This window comes from Hypanus sabinus, chromosome 19 (assembly GCF_030144855.1).
Source record: "Hypanus sabinus isolate sHypSab1 chromosome 19, sHypSab1.hap1, whole genome shotgun sequence".
Taxonomy (NCBI): domain Eukaryota; kingdom Metazoa; phylum Chordata; class Chondrichthyes; order Myliobatiformes; family Dasyatidae; genus Hypanus; species Hypanus sabinus.
Window position 1 is genome coordinate 78,621,422 of NC_082724.1, and position 23,436 is coordinate 78,644,857.

General features: G+C 41.6%; 1 protein-coding gene across 1 annotated transcript in view; it reads left to right on the top strand.

Moving 5' to 3' along the window:
• The window catches only part of LOC132378087 (guanine nucleotide-binding protein G(i) subunit alpha-2), a 312,596-nt gene that overhangs the window by 237,520 nt on the left and 51,640 nt on the right, over positions 1-23,436 (top strand). The window contains exon 5 of the mRNA XM_059944831.1: positions 223-351. Within this exon, the coding sequence (XP_059800814.1) occupies positions 223-351 (129 nt within the window). The remainder of the gene's footprint in view (positions 1-222; positions 352-23,436) is intronic.

Consider the following 23,436-nt stretch of genomic DNA (forward strand, 5'->3'; position numbering starts at 1 on the left):
AAGAGGTTGATAGTTTACTTGTGAAGAATTGCTTTTTCTTTCATTTACCCATTTCTCACTAGTGTTATATCCAACATAGGAGCACATCATATGATCCATCATTTTGTTGAATTTCTCATATTTGCAGTAGTCCATTCTGAAAAATTAGTGTATTTTTATTTTGTATTGCCTTCTGAGCACTGGATAATTAATTTGGACCTTCTGTTGCTTTTTTTTAAACAGTTATCTGAATGATCTTGAAAGGATAGCAAGATCTGATTACATCCCCACCCAGCAGGATGTACTGCGGACCAGAGTCAAGACCACAGGCATCGTAGAGACCCATTTTACTTTTAAGGACCTACATTTCAAGTAAGCATCACATAATTAAATTTGCAGTCAATGCTCTTGCTTCTGATTAGATTAAAAGCAAACACTGCACAAATCAATACCATAATATATTTTAGATGGAAACATGGCCCCTTGCGAGCCTGAAGCAAGATCTGAATGATTATTAAGGAATATGTTATTGTTTGCTAGGAACATGTCAAAGTTCATTTATCATTGCTGAACTTTGTAAGTTATTGATTCTACATTTTCTATAGCTGTTTATGTTGAGATCTCTTTCATTTATTTCCCTTGGTCAAGCACAATTTTCTGCTAAAGGGTTTTCTGCCAAAGCAATGAGTAGATTGTTGCCAATGCTGCTTTTTTGAGTTGAGTATTGATCTATTGAGAATAGAATGTAGAAGATAAGCAGTTGATGTAATGGAGCAAAGGATTGGGGAAAAGGTCAATAATTACAGTCAGATTACCATGAAGAACTAAAGTACTTCAGTGAAGAAAACTTGTTCTTCTTCTCTGGTGTGGCCAATGTCTGATACAGGGCCATTGCTAATGTGGTTAATAATGAACTGCCACTGACCAATCCTCTCGTTACAGAGGCCCAGGCTTTGTAGCTTTCCGATCAGGACTGTAGGAATGATGGTGTTAAACGCTAAGCTATAGCCAATGAATGGCAACCTGATATAAGTGTTTTTATTGTCCAGGTGATCCAAGACCGCTGAGATCGTGTCCACTGTAAATCTATTGTGGCGATAAGCAAATTGCAGTTGGTCCAGGTCCTGAGGTCGCAGTAGATTCTAGCCATGACCAACAACTTAAAGCATTTCATCTCTATGGATGTGAACGCTACTGGCCAATAGCTATTAGGGCAGCTCTCACTGCTGTTCTTGGGACCTGGCCTCAGTACATCCCTCTGCATTAGATCCTTGACTTCCTACCCAGAAGACCACGATCTGTGTGGATAACTAGATGGGCTCTTTTTATAGAAATAAGATGAATAGCTGAGGAAGTTCTGCAGAATTAATATGAACCACAGAAGCACTTGTGTATATTTGTCCTCCCCATCATCTTTTGGTTTTAAGGCCGCCTCTGCCTCTGATTTCCCATATCTGTCTTCTCATTTACATTATATGTTCCTGTTTTTAAAAAAAAGCAAACCATGAGATCTTTCACAGAAATTTGCATATTTGATTGGCTGATGGGTACTCCACTCATTTTTTACATAACAAAATATTAATATTGAAAGATTACTCTTATCCTTTTCCAGTGTAGCATACTTTGAATTTAATTTTATTAAAGTGGATTTCATGAGTTTGATAATGATTGGCTTCTTGTGTTAAATATCAGAGGGATATGTAATAGCAATTAATTAATCCATTTGAGTACCTCTAGCCAATCTATGAAATACTTCGTTCAAAGCACACCTTTAAGGCAATGGTGCGGAGGGACCAATGCTGTTTCAGTGGTGCTTGTTCGTGGATTATGGGAGTGGCTTCTTGCAGGAAAGGAACAATGTATCCTCGGAATGTGCAGAAAAAGCAACAGCTACAAATGTCAGGCCTCCAGTGCAGCAGCTGGCAGCTCAAAGGCCATATATTCAAATATCGCTGAAGGAAGGAGACTGTATTTTCAGAAGAAGGAAGTTAGATCAAAGTATTGTCTTTGCCCAATAACTGGAGTAGAACTCCTTCATGATGCTGTGCAGTTAACACAATCCTGCAAATAGGCCTGCTGTAAGTTCAAAGTAATTTTATCGTCAATTTTGCTTGCACATCACCAGATACAACCCAGATGTTAATTTTTTATAGGCATTCATAGTAAATACAAGGAGCACCATAGAATCAATGAATGACGACACCCAACAGGACAGACGAACAACCAATGTGCCAATACAGTATTGTATTGTAATTATTTAGTATTATAATGAAGAGTCCTTGGACTTGAAAGTGAGTCCATAGGTTATGGGAACATTTCAGTGATGGGGCAAGTGAAAATGAGTGAAATTATCCCCTCCTGCTTCAAGAGCCTTATAGTTGAGGAGTAACAACTGTTTCAACCTGGTGGTGTCAGTCCTGAGGCTCCTGTACCACCTCCCTGATGGCAGCAGTGAGAAGAAAGCATGACCTGGGTGGTGCTGCTTTCTGACGACAGCTTTGTGTGTAGATGCGCTGAATAGTATCGAGGTCTTTACCTGTGATGACCTGGGCCATATTCACTACTTTTTTGTGGGATTTTAATTCAGGGGCTTTCCATATCAGGCCATGGTGCAGCCAGTCAATATGCTGTCCACTGCACACTCTATAGAAGTTGGTCAAAGTTTTAGCTGACTCATTCTATTTGGTAGAGTTATCCAATACCATTATTATTTCTGCAGAGTAATTGATTAAGGAGCCCTGGAGAGGAAAACAGAGGACAACTTGGGAATTGTTACTGGTGTGTTCTGGAATTTGCCAGTGTAGCTTTTAAACTTGATTGTTCCCAATCATCATTTATCAATTGTTTTGTCTTTTAAACCAAACCAATAATCAAACCAATGCAACATAAGCTTTCATAATACTGCAAACATAATGCAGCATAACTGGGCTGGACTGGAACCAATGTCCTAGGGGGAGCATTTGCTACTGCTGTTCAGGAGGCTTTAAACTAATGTGGCGGGGGATGGGAACAAGTGCAGAGAGACAGAGGGGTGTAAAATGAGGGTAGAAGCAAAAAGTAGTAAGGTGAAAAGTAAAAGTGGCAGGCAGGCAAAACCAGGGCAAAAAGCAAAACGAGCCACTTTTCAACATAAGGGCTAAGAGTGTTGTAAAAACAAGCCTGAAGGCTTTGTGTGTCAATGCGAGGAGTATTCGTAACAAGGTGGATGAATTGAATGTGCAGATAGTTATTAATGAATATGATATAGTTGGGATCACAGAGACATGGCTCCAGGGTGACCAAGGATGGGAGCTCAACATCCAGGAATATTCAATATTCAGGAGGGATAGACAGGAAAGAAAAGGAGGTGGGGTAGTATTGCTGGTTAGAGAGGAGATTAGCACAATAGAAAGGAAGGACATTAGCCTAGAGGATGTGGAATCGATATGGGTAGAGCTGCATAACACTAAGGGGCAGAAAACACTGGTGGGAGTTGTGTACAGGCCACCTAACAGTAGTAGTGAGGTTGGGGATGGCATTAAACAGGAAATTAGAAATGTGTGCAATAAAGGAACTGTAGTTATAATGGGTGACTTCAATCTACATATAGATTGGGTGAACCAAATTGTTAAGTGTGCTGAGGAAGAGGATTTCTTGGAATGTATGCAGGTTGATTTTCTGAACCAACATGTAGAGGAACCAACTAGAGAACAGGCTATTCTAGACTGGGTATTGAGCAATGAGGAAGGGTTAGTTAGCAATCTTGTTGTGCAAGGCCCCTTATGTAAGAGTGACCACAATATGAATTCTTCATTAAGATGGAGGGTGACATAGTTAATTCAGAAACAAAGGTTCTGAACTTAAAGAAGGGTAATTTTGAAGGTGTGAGACGTGAATTAGCTAAGATAGACTGACAAATAATACTTAAAGGGTTGACGGTGGATATGCAATGGCAAGCATTTAAAGATCGCATGGATGAACTACAACAGTTGTTCATCCCAGTTTGGCAAAAGAATAAACCAGGGAAGGTAGTGCACCTGTGGCTAACAAGGGAAATTAGGGATAGTATCAAGTCCAAAGAAGAAACATACAAATTAGCCAGAAAAAGCGGCACACCTGAGTCCCGCAGAGGAGGACAAAGGGCTTAATTAGGAAAAGGAAAAAAGATTATGAGAGAAAGCTGGCAGGGAACATAAAAACTGACTGTGTAGAAGTTTTTATAGATATGTGAAAAGAAAAAGATTGGTTAAGACAAATGTAGGTCTCTTACAGTCAGAAACAGGTAAATTGATCATGGGGAACAAGCACATGGCAGACCAATTGAATAACTACTTTGGTTCTGCCTTCACTAAGGAGGACATAAATAATCTTCCGGAAATAGTAGGGGACCGAGGGTCCAGTGAGATGGAACTGAGAGAAATACATGTTAGTAGGGAAGTGGTGTTAGGTAAAAAACCCTACACAACAAAGTCACTCAACAGCTATTGTGCGGAGGGAAAAAATAAATGCAAACGATAAACAAAAATAAACAAAGAAGACACAATATGAACTGCAGAGTCCCTGAAAACACATCCACAATCACAGAGCCAGTTCAGCGATGTCTGCAGGCCACAGCCACGGAACCAGTTCTGCACTCGGGCAAGTGCTGATGGCTGCAGGCCACAGCTGCAGATGTGAGTAAAGCTTCATGTAGTCATGAAGGTGAAGTTTCTTTAAAAAGGAGATATAGGGATGTTTTGCAAATGCTTCAGATACGAGCTTTGTATTTGTGAAGCTGCATACAATGAAATACCCCTGTGAAGGAAAACCTTGGGCATCCCTCTGCAATGAGTTAACTTCCATAGATCTTGTTTCAGCAATACTCTTCAGACACAACACTTGTCATCTAAATAGTGTGACTCCTGGCCAGCTGCAGTATACAATGCAGGAAAACTGTTCCACTTCGAACTGATGGAGAACAAGCCTGAGAAGATGAAGCTGTTTGATTCAGAATTGGTAGATGTGAAGAGGCCGCAGTTGTAGTGATGTTATCAGACTGTGGAGCAGTGCTCATCTTTTTGTGTGATGGCACCATTTTTGTTCTTGCCATTGACAAAATCCACAACCTTGGAAAAATGACTGTTGTTCAGGAAGCTGAACATGGCATTCTTCATCTTAAGGTCATCACCCCTACTGGGGCACAGATTGCTAACAACAGCTCACCGGATTCCTCTGTGCTGGGCCAGTCTTTCATGTTTTTCCTCTCCTGGGATGAGGTCTTTGGAGCTTCTGTTGGCATTTCTGTTCCCCAGGGTTTTTATGGAATGGGGTTGCGAGCCCCATTCCCAACCTTCTCATTTCTGTTCCCCAGGGCTTTTATGGTATGAGGTTGCGAGCTCCATTCCCAACCTTCTCATTTCTGTTCCCCAGGGCTTTTATGGTATGAGGTTGCGAGCTCCATTCCCAACCTTCTCATTTCTGTTCCCCAGGGCTTTTATGGTATGAGGTTGCGAGCTCCATTCCCAACCTTCTCATTTCTGTGCCCCGGGGTTTTTATGGTATGGGGTTGCTAGCCCCATTCCCAACCTTCTCATTTCACAGCCAGGTTTGGGACCGACCATGGAAGAAATGAACAAAGTATCGCTTAAGTTGAAGGTTCAAAAAGACAGATAAGTGGGAATGCAGTGAATTTACTAAGTCAGAGTATGTTAGGGCAGTGGACTGGTGCAGATAGTAAAAACAGCTTCTGGATGCTTTATAACACTGACCTCTGATGCTGTCTTTGTGGAGTTTACCTGTTCTCCCTTTGACACTGGCGTTTCTCCTGGGAAGCTTCCTTCCATGTCCCGAAGATGTGTAGGTTGGTCAGTTAAATGACCACTGTAAACTGTTCTTGGTGTGGAGGTGAATGGTAGAAATTGATGGAAACGTAGGTGGCATAAAATAGGATCTTGGGTTATTGGATGCGCAGAAGTCAGTGTGGTCATAATGGTCCACATGATTTTGACTGTAATGGAGCCTGAATTATGTCAATTTTTTTGAAAATACTCATTGAACCTTTTTTAATACCATCTACAAATTTTATTACCAAATAATTATACCATTCAAATTTTTGGAAGCTAGAGCGATACAGCACAGCACAGACCCTTCACGATGTGCTGACCTTTCAACCTGTCAGATCATTTTAATTCTTCCCTCTGCCTCCATGTGCCTATTGAGAATTTCTGAATGTCCCTAATGGTTAGCTTCCAATTTGATGGCATGAGTATTCCCCACTCTGACATTTTACCTCTTCTCATCTGCCTTTTACTTCCCCCTTGGTCACCTCCTCCTCCATCACTTTCTCCTATGGTCCACTCTGCTCTCCTATCAGATTCTTCTCCAGTCTATGACCTTTCCCACCCACTTGGCTTCACCTGTTACCTTCCAGCTAGCCTTCTTCCCTTCCCGCAAATTTTTTTTCTGGTGTCTTCTCCCTTCCTTCTCAGACTCAAAGAAGTGTCTTGGCCCAAAACATCAACTGTTGATTTATTTCCATAGATGCTGCCTGACCTGCTGAGTTCCTCCGGCATTTTTTGTGTTTTTGATTTGCTGGATTTCCAGAATCTGTAGACTGTCATGTTTATCCCTCATGTATCTGCCTGTATCACCACCACTGGCAGGGTGTTCCATGAACCCAAGTCAAGTTACTTTTTATTGTCATTTCAACCATAATTGGTATAGAACACAGTAAAAAAGAGACAACGTTTTTCAGGACCATGGTGCTACATGAAACAGTACAAAAACTACACTGAACTACGTAAAAACAACTCACAAAAAGAGAAACTACACTAGACTACAGACCTACCCAGGTCTGTACCCAAAGTACACAAAACAGTGCAGGCATTATAATGAATAATAAACAAGACAATAGGCACAGTAGAAGGCAGTAAGTTGGTATCAGACCAGGCTCTGGGTATTGAGGAGTCTGATAGCTTGGGGGAAGAAACTGTTGCATAGTCTGGTCGTGAGAGCCTGAATGTTCCAGTGCCTTTTCCCAGATGGCAGGAGGGAGAAGAGTTTGTATGAGGGGTGCGTGGGGTCCTTCATAATGCTGTTTGCTTTGCAGATGCAGCATGTAATGCAAATGTCTGTAATGGTGGGAAGAGAGACCCCGATGATCTTCTCAGCTGACCTCACTATCCGCTGCAGGGTCTTGCTATCCAAGATGGTGCAATTTCCGAACCAGGCAGTGATGCAGCTGCTCAGGATGCTCTCAATACAGTCCCTGTAGAATGTGATGAAGATGGGGGGAGGTGGGAGATGAACTTTCCTCAGCCTTCGCCGAAAGTAGAGATGCTGCTGGGCTTTCTTTGCTATGGAGCTGGTGTTGAGGGGCCAGGTGAGATTCTCCACCAGGTGAACACCAAGAAATTTGGTGCTGTTAACGATCTCTACTGAGGAGCCGTCGATGTTCAGCGGGGAGTGGTTGCTCTGTGCCCTCCTGAAGTCAACAACCATTTCTTTTGTTCACATTCAGAGTCAGGTTGTTGGCTCTGCACCAGTCCATTAGCCGCTGCACCTCCTCTCTGTAAGCTGACTCATCGTTCTTGCTGATGAGACCCACCACGGTCATGTCATCGGCGAACTTGATGATGTGGTTTGAGCTGTGTGTTGCAGCACAGTTGTGGGTCAGCAGAGTGAACAGCAGTGGACTGAGCAACCCTGGGGAGCCCCCGTGCTCAGTGTGATGGTGTTGGAGATGCTGCTCCCGATCCAGACTGACTGAGGTCTCCCAGTCAGGAAGTCTAGGATCCAGTTACAGAGGGAGGTGTTCAGGCTCAGTAGGCTAAGCTTTCCAATCAGAGGGATGATTGTGTTGAATCCTGAACTGAAGTCTATAAACAGCATTCAAACATGCGTGTCTTTTATTTGTCCAAGTGGAGGGTGATGGCAATGGCGTCATCTGTTCAGCAGTTGGGATGGTATGCAAACTGCGGGGGGTCCAGTGAGGGGGGCAGCAGGGTCTTGATGTGCCTCATGATGAGCCTGTCGAAACACTTCATGATGATGGATGTGCGTGCAACGGGACGGTAGTCATTGAGGCAGGACACTGAAGACTTCTTCGGCACGGGGACGATGGTGGCGGCCTTGAAGCATGTTGGAACGGTGGCGTTGCTCAGGGAGATGTTGAAAATGTCAGTGAAGACATCTGCTAGCTGGTCTGCACATCCTCTGAGCACTCTACCAGGAATATTGTCTGGTCCAGCAGCCTTGCGTGGGTTGACCCTGTTGAGGCACACCACACTTGGTAAAGAAGCCTATCTCTGACATCGCCCTCATTCTTTCCTACAATCACCTGATAATGATGCCCTCTCGTTATTCAATAACCAGCTTCCAACTTGACTTTAGTTTCAGAAATTGTTGATTACAATCTAGAAAGCAAGGGAATTTGAAAACATCAGAAGTATCCAACAAATTAAATTGCTTTGAGTCATCAGGTATGGAGGGTAAATTTGTCAAGTGGCTTCTGTCATTTCATCGAAGCCATTTGATTTCTGCATTTTTCTACAAGGTCACCCGTTTGATATTGTATTCAGCAAATAGTCTGCCCTGGCAGAGAAAAGTTGTCACTTAAGAGGTCTGAGATACTATAGATGACCAGCTTAGGACATGTTATTGAGCTTTGGATGTTTTGCGGCCCTTATGAAGAGTCAGTGTAACTAGTTTCTTTTCCCCATTATCATCTTCTATCATCATAATATGCCATTATTCTGTTTTAGTTCTAGGTTTTAGCGTGTGCTGTCTCATTTTTATTCTTTTACTTCTTGTGGAGAGGGCTTTGAACTCGAAGTTTAGAAACTTATTTCACACATTGGTCATTCTATATGGACTAGTGGTATCTCACTGAACACTATCTTCAAGATGAATCCTCACAAAATGCAGCAATTTCCATTAACTCTTGCTTACTCCTCCATTCTTAGTGTGACTGGTTTTCTAACTATTGTTAGAAAACAACAGTCTTCTAAAACTGAAGACAGTTTATAATCGAGCACGTTGCCCTGGAATCTAATGTAGTTCAGATTTCTTTCTCTAAGGCCTATTGGTGAATCACAGAATTATACTTGCACAGCACAGAAACAGGCCAGGTACCCTCCTTGTAGGTTTTGAGCTCATATCACTAGATTTATAGTCCAGTAACATAACCATAGCTTTTCTATCTTGTTAATCTTTTGTTATTTCCAGAGCAGAATATCTCATTTTCCTCATGGTTGGAACTGGATGTAATATTTATCTGAAGCACTGTGTGACGAGCAAATTTTTCAGACTAGAAATTAAAGGATTAATTTATTATACTGAATTGTGATGATCTAAAATGCACTCATGTTTAAGTGAAGCAGATATACAGTGTGCAGAACTTTGTAGACAGTCACAGATTGTCCCATGGAGTTGTACAGCATAGAGATGGGCACTTCAGCCCATCAAGTTTATAACTATACAACATAACAAAAGTATTAGGCCACACACTCCATCTGGTTTGGTTGATTTATAATATCTTATGCTGACCACCTCACCTATCCATTCTAACCCTTTTTGCCTCTTACAATGGGGTAATAATTTTGATTATCTACCCTTAGCTTCCTTCACGTCAGTGAAAAGAAAAACATAGCATATCCAGTCTCTCTGCATAACTAAAGTCCTCATTTCCATGCAAACATACCAGTGAATCTCCCCTGTGCACCTTCCAGTATGATTACATCCTCCTTATAATATGGTAGCCAGAACTGTGTATAATACTCCAAATGCAGCCTATCCAGTGTTTTGTAAAATTGCAACATAGCTTAAGAACCAGTTCAGTATATTTCCAAGTGCTATCTTAGTTGTAATGTATGTAAGAGCTTGCAAAAGGTAATTGGATTTGTATGTTGCAAGTTGAAAATTTCAGTCCTTTGGGGAAAGAGAATAGGAGAGTGTGGAATTATTTGGCTTGCTCTCTCAAGGTCTGACACTGACATGATTAGCTGTATGATCCCTCTGCTCATATTCAAGGTCAAGTTTAATTGACATTCAACCATCCATGAATACAGCCAAACAAAACAGTGTTCCTCCAGGGCCAAGTCCAAAACTCATTACCAATGGTCATACACAGCACAAAGCTTCAAATAACACATATAAAATGGCAGTAAACATCGTCACACAAAAGATGCATGCCAAGTCCCTGAGTGATATGAACGTTGTTGGCGAGAGAAAGATGTACTCTGCTGTTTCAGTGTTGTGCTGATGTTGTTGGTTGGTGGACCTCTACAAGCAACTTAAGTGAATGCCACAGTGGTCCAAGCGTGATGCTGTCCTGATCCGTGGGTATGGACAGTGTGTTTGTTTTACCCCTTCACTCATCCACCAAGAGAGTTCTATTTCGTTTCAGAACTTTGAATTGGGTTTAATATCTCTCGCACATGAAATTTGTTTTGCGGCAACAGTACATTGCAATATGTAATATATATTTGTTTATATTTGTATCAATTTTACTCACATAACAAATCAAATTAAATAATAGTGCAAAATGAGAGGGGAGGAAATAGTCAAATACTAGGAAATCTGTAGATGCTGGAAATTCAAGCAACACACACAAAATGCTGGTGGAAAGCGGCAAGCCAGGCAACATCTACAGGAAGAAGTACAGTCGATGTTTCGGGCCGAGACCCTTTGTCTTCTTTCAGTCAGTCCTGACGAAGGGTCTCGGCCCAAAACGTCGACCTTACTTCTTCCTATGAGTGCTGCCTGGTCTGCTGCATAACACCAGCATTTTGTGTTCATGGGTTCATTGTCCATTCAATAATCTGATGGCAGAGGGGAAGAAGCTGTTACAGAAATGTTGAGTGTGTGTCTTCAAGTTCTTGTGCCACGTCCTTGATGGTAGCAATGAGAAGAGGGCATGTCCTGGATGATAGTGTCCTTACTGATGGGTGCTGCCTTTTAAAGGGGTCCTGGATGCTGGGGAGGCTTGTGCCCACCATGGAGTTGGTTGTTTATAACGTTGTGCAGCTTTCTCCAAACCTGTGCAGTAGCCCCTCCATACCTTGCAGTGATGCAACCAGTTAGAATGCTCTCCCTGGTCCATCTGGAGGGATTTGTGAGTACCTTTGACAAACCAATTCTCCTCAAACTCTTAATGAAATCTATCATGACTTTTTAACTGCATTAGTATGTTGGGCCCAGGATAGATCTTTAGAGGTTTTGACACCCAGGAGCTTGAAACTGCTCACCCCTTCTATTGCTAATTTGCTTCTGCTCTTAAAGGGGCAGATTTAGGGTGACTACTAGGAGATGTAGTTGTTTTGACTTAATGTACAGCCATTTTGATGTCTGAATTAATTGTAAGCCAGAACTGAGCCAGTCTCCAAATGGCATAGTGAAGTGTAGTCCAATAATGGGTGTCCCATGGGTCATTCTCCTTTCTGAAATGCCATCAGTTTCTGAAACACAGTTCTAAATTTATGCATGGAAATTGCACAGTAACATTTTGTGGTGTTTAGCATGCTTGCCTTCATTGCTCAGGGCATGGAGTGTAAGAGTCACCAAGTCATCTTGCAGTTGTAAGAAAATTTGGTTAGGCCACATTCAAGTATTGCATATGGTTCTGGTTGCTATGTTACAGGAAGGATTTGGAAGCTTTTGAGAAGTTTTAAGAGGTTTACAGGAAAGCTGCTTGGATTAGAAAATTAAACTATAAGGAGTGGTTGACAAACTTGGATTGTTTTCTCTGGAGCATTGAAGGCTAGAGTGGTGGGTCCTGGTAGAAATTTATAACATTTCAGATGAGACATAGGTGGAATAGACAGAATCTTTTTCCTCAAGAAAGGAATATTGTGTTTTAGAAAGCATAGCTTTAAGGTGAAAGGAGAAAGTTTAAAGGATATGTGCAGAGCATATAGATTTTTAAAGTGTGGTAGGTAGTGTTTTAAGTAAGCAGATGAATATGGAGAGATGTGGATTACGTGTAGGCAGAAGGGATCAGTACAATTTGGTGTCATGTTCAGTACAGATGTAGTTGGCTGAATGGCCTATTACTGAGCAATTACATGCCAGACTTGAAGTTCAGTTGGTTCATGATCTGTGTATAAAGAAAGAATGATTTTGAATAAAACACAAAATGCTGGAAATATCCAGCAATCTGTGGAGAGGAAAAATAGGGTTAACATTTTTATGCTGATACTTTGTGAGAAAAATCATCTTTGAATGTTATTTTTGCTCTCCTCTCTGGAGATGCCGCCCTGCCTGTGGACAATCAGCATTTTCTCTTCATATTTAAAGATTTGCAGAAGCTGCAGTATTTCACTATGAAAAACTAAATTAGAATCCTGATCTGTTTGTACATCTAGCAACATACTTTTCATTGTTTTAACTTGCTTCCAAAGTTTATTGCTGTTCCTGAGATTTCCAACTAAATATGTTGTGTTTTGCCAAGTTTATTCCTTGTGCCAAATCTAGATTATGTAGAATGTTCATCACCAGTATGTTCAGTCAAGACTTGAACTTGAACCTCACCCTAACCAGTGATTCACTGCAGTAACTATGGTTATGATCTGCCATTTACTGCTGTTTACACCTAGGTGTTTGGATGTAATCACTGAGATGTATCAATACAGCAGATCAGTTGGTGAGTGAACATTAAACCATACTGAGTTCTTATCGGCTGCAAATTTGAAAGTTAGGAAAGAATTGGGTGAGTGTAGAACTGTTACAATACACTAAAGGAATTTAACGCAAATGGAAATATGGTTTGGTTGGTCTATTTATTGGCTTAGCAGCTTGGGTCTAGAAGACCTTGGTTCCTAGAGATCAAGAAATGAATCGGAAGTTGCCCACCAAGACACAGCCTCAAATTTTCATGATCCATATGGGACATCAGAATGAGCATGTGATGTGAGATTTGTGAACTTAGCAGCAGCAGTTCAATGCAATATATAATCTAGCAGAGAGGGAAAAAAATAAAATAAAACATAGTAAATTAACAAGTAAATCAATCACATATATTGAATAGATTTTAAAAACGTGCAAACACAGAAATACTGTATTAAAAAAAGTGAGGTAGTGTCCAAAACTTCAGTTTCCATTTAGGAATCAGATGGCAGAGGGGAAGAAGCTGTTCCTCAATCGCTGAGTGTGTGCCTTCAGGCTTCTGTATCTCCTACCTGATGGTAACAGTTAGAAAAGGGCATGCCCTGGGTACTGGAGGTCCTTAATAATGTACGCTGCCATTCTGAGACACTGCTCCCTAAAGATGTCCTGGGTACTTTGTAGGCTAGTACCCAAGATGGGACCGACTAGATTTACAACCTTCTGCAGCTTCTTTCAATCTTGTGCAGCAGCCCCCCCCCCTCCCACTCCCCTGATATCAAACAGTGATGCAGCCTGTCAGAATGCTCTCCACGGTACATCTACAGAAGTTTTTGAGTGTATTTGTTGACATAACAAATCTCTTCAAACTCTTAATGAAGTACAGTCACTGTCTTGCCTTCTTTGTAGCTGCATCAATATGTTGGGACCAGGTTAGATCCTTAGATCATGACACCCAGGAACTTGAAACTGCTGACTTTCTCTCCTTATAATCCCTCATCTTACTCTACCTGATGTATGCAATCAGCTCTTTCATCTTAATGATGTTGAGTGCCAGGTTGTTACTACGACACCACTCTACTAGTTGGCATATCTCACTGCTGTACACCCTCTGGTCTCCATGTGAGATTCTATCAATAATGGTTGTATCATCAGCAATTATATAGATGGTATTTGAGATGCCTAGCCACACAGTAATGGGTATATAGAGAGTAGAGCAGTGGGCTAAGCACACACCCCTGAGGTGCACCAATGTTGATTGTCAGCAAGGAGGAGATGTTATCACCAATCCACACAGATTGTGGTCTTCCGATGAGGACGTCGAGGATCCAATTGCAGAGGGAGGTACAGAGGCCCAGGTTCTGCAACTTCTCAATCAGGATTGTGGGAATGATGGTGTTAAATGCTGAGCTATAATTGATGAACAGCATCCTGACATAGGTGTTTGTGTTGTCTAGGTTGTCTAAGGCCGTGTTAGGAGCCATTGAGATTGCATGTGCTGCTGACCAATGTGGTGATAGGCAAGTTGCAGTGGGTCCAGGTCCTTGCTGAGACAGGAGTTCAGTGTAGTCATGATCAACCTCTCGATGCATTTCATCACTGTCGGACAATAATCATTAAGGCAGCTCACATTATTCTTCCTGGGCATGGATATAATTGTTGCCTGTTTGAAACAAGTGGGAACTTCTGCTCATAGCAGTGAGAGGTTGGAAATGTCCTTGAATACTCCCACCAGTTGATTGGGGCAGGTTTTCAGAGCCTTACCAGGTGCCAGCCATGGCTGACGAGCCCCATCTGCCTAAAGTGACTAGTTTTAAATAACCCACCTTTGTCCATTCTCATGTCAGTAGAAATTATTCTGCCAGGCTTTGTAACTAAGCCACATGAAGGCCAAGAGCTGGACTTCATTGTCAGAGGCTATCTGAGACACATGGCCAAAACCCCACCTCCCCCTCCATTGGCTATGACAACCTTGCTGAATAATGATCATGGTTTAGTGTGTGTGTTTGTATGTGCCCCTTTAACTCCTGGTGGAGTTGTTGGGGTGCCATCATGACAAGTTTTTTGCACCAATCTTTTTGGTGATTGCTCATTGTATGGCATGTCTTGGGCATCTGAAACCCATCCCTCTCATTTTTATGAGGTCGAGTTGCTGGCTCGACACAACCCAGGTATGGATGGAGACCGTGCCGGATTCGAACTCAGGACCTCTTGCCCCAAAGTCCAGCACTGATGCCACTACAACACCAGCCGGCATATGGTTTAATGGAAATGTAAGAAACAGAGAGCCCTGACCTCAGCAAAAAGTGGATCATAGATTCATTGACCAAGCTGTCAGGTTTCTGTGTCTTGAGACATACCATGTTGTTAATGCTTTAAAGCACAGCGTATCTGAATGCTCCATGCACATCATGGAAAATTATCTTGCCCACTCCTCTACTTAAGAAATCACTGGAATCCACAAAAGCAGCCCAGAAGTAGTGAGATGGTTCCTTATAACTCTGGATAAAGTTTCAGATTGCTGAGTAGATTTGAAACCAACACAAGTTTTCTCATTTGGGATTGAACGGAAAAATGGGGTGGAGCTTCCAATCCTATCCATTGAATCCAACTAGTGTAACAGTTAGTGTAACACTATTACAACACTAATGACCCAGGGCAAATTCTGCGGTTGTTTGTTGTGAGATTGGATGTTCATACTATCGCCATTTCCTCTTCTCTTGGTTTCATCTTTCACCTGGTGTTTCTTCCTCCCCTCCCCCACCTTCTAACTCTGTCTCATTTTTTCTTCTCCAGTCCTGATGGAAGGATCTCAGCCTGAAACGTTGACCATACTCTTTTCTATAGCTGCTACCTGGCCTGTTGAATTCCTCCAGCATTTTATGTGTGTTCCCTGTGACTGTGTCAGTTTCTCCCACATTCCAAAGAGGTACAGGTCAGTAGGTTAATTGGTTACATGGGAGTCATTGGACAGAAGGGCCTGTTTACGTGCTGAATCTCTAAGTAAATACATGTGCTTGCATCTGCTGAGGATGTGGTTGCAATGATTACAGAGGGGAATCCCCTGCCAATGGCAGTCATACATACAGCTACATTAGGGTCATTGAAGAAACTCTTAGAATGCCCGTCATTTTTTTTTACTGCCTTTATTGCCAATGTTGGAAGGGTTAGATTGATCTTAAAGTAGTGAAAAGGTTGGCATAACATTGTGGGTCGAAGGGTGTGTGCTGCTCAATGTTTCACTGTAAAGCAGAACACTGATTCTCATTATGTAGAATGACATGTGAAGGAAGAATAGCTAAAGTTAATTGAAGTAAGCTTTACCACAATCCTAAAGTGAAGGAAAAGTGCTGATACTGTAATAAAATTGAAAGCCTGTTTGCTTTTGATTCTGTTTAAAGATTTTCTTCCCCCAGTCATATTGCCATTGAACCCTATTTATTGCACTAGGATTTTGCAGTGGTGGTAGTCATTTTGTTGAACTCAGCACATGTGAATTTGTCCCCCTAATATTTACACCTGCTCTCTTTCTCCAGTCAGGAGAGGAGAAATGGGAAAGGAATCTTAAAACCAGTCAGTCTGGTCAGGTGGGGCTTGTCAGCCATGATTGGCAACTCATTTAGGAGAAGGAAAGCTGATCTCAAGCCTCCGCTGCCTTGCAGCGATACCCAAAGGTAAAGTCTGGATCTAGAGCCCCTAAGGCAGTTCAACGTTGAGTTCAATGCCGACTGGTAACTACTGTGACTCGCAAAGTGCACTGAAGATGCTGTGGTCAAATTAAGATGTACAAAAAAGCTGGATGAACTCAGCAGGTCGGGCAGCATCCGATGGAGCGGATGCTGCCCGACCTGCTGAGTTCATCCAGCTTTTTTGTACGTCTTAACTACTGTGACTCTGCTGATGTCAAAATGGTCTATGCTATTCCTTTGGATTCATCACCTGTGTGGAGGGGGGAGCCTGCTGCATGGGCACTGGTTGCACTCTATATCATACTGGCCTGGTTTGTGTACCAGTGTGCGAATCACGTAGACAGGAAGAACGCAGCATCCATAGTTGACCCTGATGAATGGAGGCCTCAACTTTCCCCAAGAAATTTCAGTTTCAAGTGTAATTGTTATGGTGACTCTTACTAACAGTGTGATGTCTGCTATTACTGATAAACAGCAGTAATTGCCCTTTTTGTTTTAATCACACCCGTTAATAATTACACATCAGTCTTATGTGTAGTCAAAATGTCTGCTGAAATGTTGAGGTTCTTTGAGTCATTTGTTTAAAATTGTCTCTGAATTTATAATTTGCATTCTGGGTTCTGTCCTGATAATAGGTAGTCATGCAATCATTAAGTAAATTGGTGCTCTGTGTGGTTTATTTACAATCAGATAGCTGTACTGTGTATCTAATCGGCATGGTAACAGTCTCCATTTAGTTCTCTTCCAGGAATGCTTTGGGCTAGGGCAGATGGAGTTCAATCCAAAGAAGTGAGAAATGATATGCCTTGGAAGGTGGAATTTAAAGCAGAGTACAAGGGCAAAGGTAGGATTCTTAGCAGTGGGAGGAACAGATGTACTTTAGGATCCAGATCTACAAATCCCTCAAAGATGCTGCACAAGTTTATATGATGGTTAACAAGGCAAATGGTGTGTTGGGCTTCAGTAGTTAGGGGATTGAGTTCAAGAACTGGGAAGTAATGTTGCAACTGCATAAAACTCTGGTTGGACCACACTTGGTATATTGTCCACTTCTGGTTATCTCATGGATTCTCTCTAAAACTTCCATGTTTGGGAGGGTGCAGAGGAGATTTACCAGGATGCTGCCTTGACTAGAGAGCATGTCATACGAGGATAGGTTGAGTGTGCTAGGTCTGCTCTTTGGAATGAAGGAGAACCAGCAGTGACTTGATAAAGTGTTTTAAGATCATAGAAGGAATTAATAGAGTGAATAGTGAGTGCTTTTTTTCTCAGGACAACAATGGATGGTGTGAGAGGACATAATTTTAATGTTGGTGGAGGATAAGATGTCAAATGTAGGTTTATTTTTAAAAGAGGCCTTAAATACAACCATTGACCTGGCCTCCACATCTGCCTGTGGTAAGAAATTCCACATATTCACCATCTGGCTGAATATTTTTTTTGCATCTGTTTTAGACTCCACCATTGTGGGAAATATCCTTTCCACATGTACTCTGTCTAGGCCTTTCAACATTCAGAAGGTTTCAATGAGATTCCCCTGCCCCCATCATTGTTAATTTGAGCAAGTACAGACCCAGAGACATCAAACTTCCCTCACTATCTCGGTCAGTGGCACCGGCATGGAATCAGCTTGTCACCAGACCCTCAGCATCCCTGGGGTGTACTCGACTTTTCAACCGCATCCTTGCGATATTGAGAAATGGTAGCAGGAGCCATTGTCGTAAAGAACTGGAGTGCAGCTGTAGGTGAGAGACCGCGACAGAACCCCATCCTCCTTGAGAAGGAATAAAAGAGCCGTTAAAGATAGAAATTCAGCTGCTTCCACAGTTAAGCTCGAAGAAGCTGCTTTCTAGCACCAGCGTAAAGCCATGCCGGAGAGACTCTCTGATGGGCACGTGGGTTATTGAAAAATGGAGAGTGATATAGAAGGGAAGGATTAAATTGATCTTAGAGTAGGTTAAAAGGTCAGCACAATGTCATGGGCTGAAGGGCCTGTTACTGTACTATTCTGCATTCGTTTTGGGTAATGGCTGGAAGGTAGTGCTGCTGATGCACTTCTCCAGTAGCCTGGTTGATCCTGAGCCTGGTTTTTGTATGTTTGCTATTGTGACTCTGGATAACCTTTTGCATTCAATGTCAGACGGAAAAGATGACATGGACCTACAGTAAGTGGAGGAAAGGGGCTGATGGAAATTTTGAGAGCCATTGCAGACTTGATAGTCCAAATGACCTTCCATGTTTAAAAAAACACAAATTAATGTCTTAAGTATTGATCTTTCTGTGAATTTTAGTAACTCAAAGGAATAAAATAAATAAACCAGAGTGTGACTGAGCAAAGGAAATTTGGACAATAGCCAGTACAAAGAACCACAACGACGTGTGGCTACAGCACTGTACCTCATACTAGGACCAGAGAAAATGTTTGTGTTATTACAGGTTCATGAATTGTGTATGTTAATTGCAGGAGGCTTCTCAACTGTGCAGAAAGGTCACATCATGAAAGTTGGCCCTCCTAGCCTGACTGAAATCCCCTGCTTCTGTAGCGCATGAATTAGTTTACAGTTAAAGTTAGAATGACAGGTAAATAATGTTGGGGTCTGCATGGGAGCAAAGAATTTTTAAAGTAGAATCACAAGAAAATCAGCAGGATCAACTTCATAGCAAGTTGAAATCATCTGTGCAAGTTAGCTTTGACTTTATTTTACAACCTAGAGTTTTGTTAATTCAAAATCTGGTTGAATTTCTTTGGGAGAGAAAAATAATGCATTGATTTAATTTACACCTCTAAGGAGTTTCAGTGCGAATATTGAATTTTTCCATGGTATGTGTTGTAAACAATAGCATCTGTTGAATTATCAAGGTCTTAATTGCTCCTTGCCACTTTGTTTTTAACGACTTCTGCTGATTAAAAACTGTTTCCAAGAGTGGATATTGATCCCCAATCTGTTAACCAGATTTGTGATATCAGTGAGAGGCAGCTGGGTAGGGGGGAGGGATGGGATGTTCTGCCAAATTATTCCCAGGTTGTGTCTATCTGCAGTTTTAAATGATGGAGAGCAGCCACTGATGCACACTAGTAAACAGATGGAAATAGTTGGGATTAAAGAACCATTTATGGAAGTCTACCTTTTTTTAATCACCATGGTAAAATGAACACAAGGCCAGTTCTCTGCCTGTGGATTTCTGACATAGTCTCCTATTGTGCTGCCTCAATTTCAGGAACTTGATTGTTATTGCATGTGTCAGTTAGTTGGACCTATCATTTGCCCCACTGTGAGGCTCTCCTATTAGATGTGCAGGAACTCCAGAAGAAAGGAACAGCCAGTGTCATAAGGCACCGAGGAGCTTGGATTTGATCTTTGTTGCTGCTGCAATCAGCAAATCATTGCTGTTTTATGCGGGGTGTGTATACACTCATGGGAGGGATGGGTAGGGAAAGCAGAAAGGAGAAGAAAGATGTATTTTCTTCTGTAATGATGGGAAGTCTGATAGTAAAAATACTAAAAACATCTTTCTTAATGTAATTCCAGTTTAATCTGTGTATATTCCTTGCTGGGGTGAAGTGTGCAAAACACAGTGAGCCATTTAATTATTGTGATGTTGTGTTGAATGAGCATAGTTCTGCTGTAACATCAAGGGAGCAGAACATTCTCCTCTTACTTCTCTATTATACTATATATTTCTTTTTGAAAAACTGTTGTGCCTCCAGTTCCATGAATATTTATTCATGTCAAAACACACACTCTGACGTAAAATTCATAAACGATTTTTGTGTGGGAATATGCCACTTATTCAGATCTGTATGTGTTAAACTGAACACAGAAGGGCAAATGTTCTTTGATTTCTCTGTCTAACATAAATCTTTGGTTCCATTCTATCCTGTTTTGAGAAAAAAGATTTGGAGAAAAGTCATTTGGTTTAAAATTATCCCTGAATTTACGACTTACATACTAGATTCAGTCGTGATAATAGGCAGTCATACAATCATTGGATAAATTGGTACTCTGTGGTTTATTTACAATGCAGATAGCTGTACTGTGTACCTAATCAGCATCGTAACAGCCTCCAGTTCATTCACTTCCAGGGATACTTAATCCAGAGAAGTATGGAGTGATAACATTTTTGAAAGGTTGTACTTGAAGGCAGAGTGCATGGAAATATACAGTGAAATGCATTATTTTTGTCAAATCAAATCAGCAAGTATTGTACTGGTGCAGCCTGTGTGTCACCAGACTTCTGGCCCTAATGTAACTTATTAGGCAAAATAATAGGTGGTGGTACAGGAGCCTAAAGACAGACACACACACTCTCTCTCTCTCTCTCTCTCTCTCTCTCTCTCTCTCTCTCTCTCTCTCTCTCTCTCTGTCTCTGTCTCTGTCTCTGTGTCTCTGTCTCTCTCTCTCTCTCTCTCTCTCTCTGTCTCTCTCTCTCTCTCTTTCAGAATAATAGGTGGTGGTACAGGAGCCTGCAGACACACACACAATGTTTCAGGAACAGCTTCTTCCCCTTTGCCATCAGATTTCTGAATGGAGAATTAACACATGAACACTATCTCATTTTGCAGTAACTTAATTTAATAAACATTTTGTGTATGTGTATTTTATATATTATATATAGATACAGTGTGTATAAAATCTACTATTATATATAGTGTGTGTGTGTATATCCTTATACTTTCATAATTTATAGTTATTACCGTAAATTCCGGACGATAAGCCGCTACTTTTTTCCCACGCTTTGAACACTGCAGCAACACTGCGGCCTATACTACGGTGCGGCTAATGCATTTTTTTTTCACGCCGCCAAAAACATTTTGCCTCGTAACAGTAGACTGTTACGAATCCCGTAACTGGAGAACTCACCAGCAAAGATAGAGAGGTCCGTTGAAGTCTGATGTCACTATTTTCAAACGTTTTATTTATAAAGGGACACAAAAGTAGGGTTAATACATACATTCAGATAGTGCACATCGTCAACACTCAATCTAAAGCGCGGGTATAGTAATACTCATCATTAAGTGAGCTCTGCTGTTGTCTAGGGGTTAATAGATTGTCCGTTGGAAATATAAAAGTCACTCAGAAAGTCTGCAGGCCTCAGCCCTTTGAAAATCGCTGGGTTTCACGTGGGGCGACCGAGAGAGAGAGATTGGGGGAGAAGAGAAAGAACTTGCCGAGTCTTGATGAATCTTCCGTGAAATCGGGGGAGCGTTGGTTTCCTCTCCCCGATGTTAGTTAAAAGCGGTTTTCTGTGATTCCAGCCACAAATTCCAATCCCGGAATCTAATGCACATGGCTTCCTTCAGAATGGCTTCCCGCTACGGCGGGATCACTCTCGTGTCTTCTTGGTGCATCTGAAGGGGCTGTCCCCCTGAGACTCTCCTTTATACTTCCTCACGGGGTCGCAGGTGTCAATCAGGTTGGGATGATGCAATCTCTCTCTCAACCAGCCCACCTTGCCCGAGGGCTTTTCACGTGGTCTCCATGAGACAATAGTCGCTGTCGCCTTATTCTGCATCCAGGGTGGAACGTGTAATTTGGCACGTTTCTCTCTCTCTCTCTCTCTCTCTCTCTCTCTCCTACTGGGTCTACTGACCCCCCCCCCCCTTTGACGGGTGCTCTTGCGATTCTCACAAAGGAGGGGGCTGGGATCATAGCAAGACCAATAAAATTGATGAGTAGTTCACAGAGGTCCAATGAAATTGTATGATAAATCAAGTGCACTTTCACAATTAAATTATAGTAAATCAGTCATTTGTACTCACCCTCATCAACATGGAAAACACTCGAAGAAAAGCATATGATGCAGCTTTTAAGTTAAAGGCGATCAATAACTTTTCCTGGTAGGCTGCAGTATATATATATTTTTTTACCAGTCGTTAGGAGATATTGGAATGTTGTTTGTGCACTGTTCAGTAAAAAAGTATACGCAATGTAATTTGTGTGTTACCGATACGTATGTATATTTAAAAGTAGCTGTGTTAGAGGCACTGTTCGAAAAAAAGCATTTGCAATGTGTATTTGTTTATGTTACCATATGGATTTAATTAAAAGTTGAAAAATCCTCACGTGTAATATCTTTCTGTGTAAATATCTCATATTACAACGTGGGACACCTGCGGCTTAAAATCCGGTGCGGCTTGTACAAGTACAAAATTGATTTTCTTTCTAAAATTAGAGCGTGCGGCTTTTAATCAGGTACGTTCTGTAGTCCGGAATCTACGGTATGTATTGCTTTGTAGTAATTCTCCAAATTTCACAACATAGTGTATGCCAGTGATGTTAAACCTGATTCTGCTTCTGATTCTATTAGTTCAGCATGGAGTAGATGGGCCAAAGGGCCTGTTTCTGTGCTGTCATGGTCTATGACTCTACAAGCCACAGCTCACTCACCCTAACGGCACATCTTTAGAATGTGGGAGGAAACGGAAAAACACCACACGTCATGGGGAGAGCATACAATAGGTGGTGGAAATCGAATGCCAGTTAGTGATCCCTGGTGCTGTGAAGCTCTTGCACTAACCGCTTCACTAGTGCACTGTCCTCTTGTGAAGCAATATGTCGAGGAACCCTATTTTGTCTCTGGCATTTGCTTGGGTTATTCAGAATTTGAGGCATCAATCAGAAGGGAAAAATCACACATTTATATATGTACACCAAGTTGCAAATGTTATGTGGGAGTTCATTTGAACAGTTAATGTTTATTGGGCTCTAGGGCTGACTTGATGGAAGTGGAGTACAATTTTTGCCTTGAATCATTAGAACGCTGTGTCAATAGGCCAGAGTTAGTTAAACAGCTTCCTTCAAACACAGGAAATAAATACTGTAGTCAGGCAATATCCATGGAGAGAGAAACACCAGGAAAAACATGGAAGAATATCACGGGACAATTAACTTACTAACTGATATGTCTTTGGATTGCGAGAGGAAACCAGAACACCTGGAGAAAACACATGAATTCCACAGCGGACGTTCAAACTAATTACAGATAAAATTGGAATTAATCTCCAGATTAATGTCCCCTGTGCTCTAATAGCATTGTGCTAACTGCTACACTACTGAGGCACCATACTTCCCACATCCTATATTCAAATTTGCTTACAGGTTTTCCCAGTTGTAAACTAAAGTGATTAACTCCACATATGCTGCCCAACTTCTCAAGTATTTACAGCATTGTTTTCAGATTTCCAGAATACAATGGCGTGCAAAAGTTT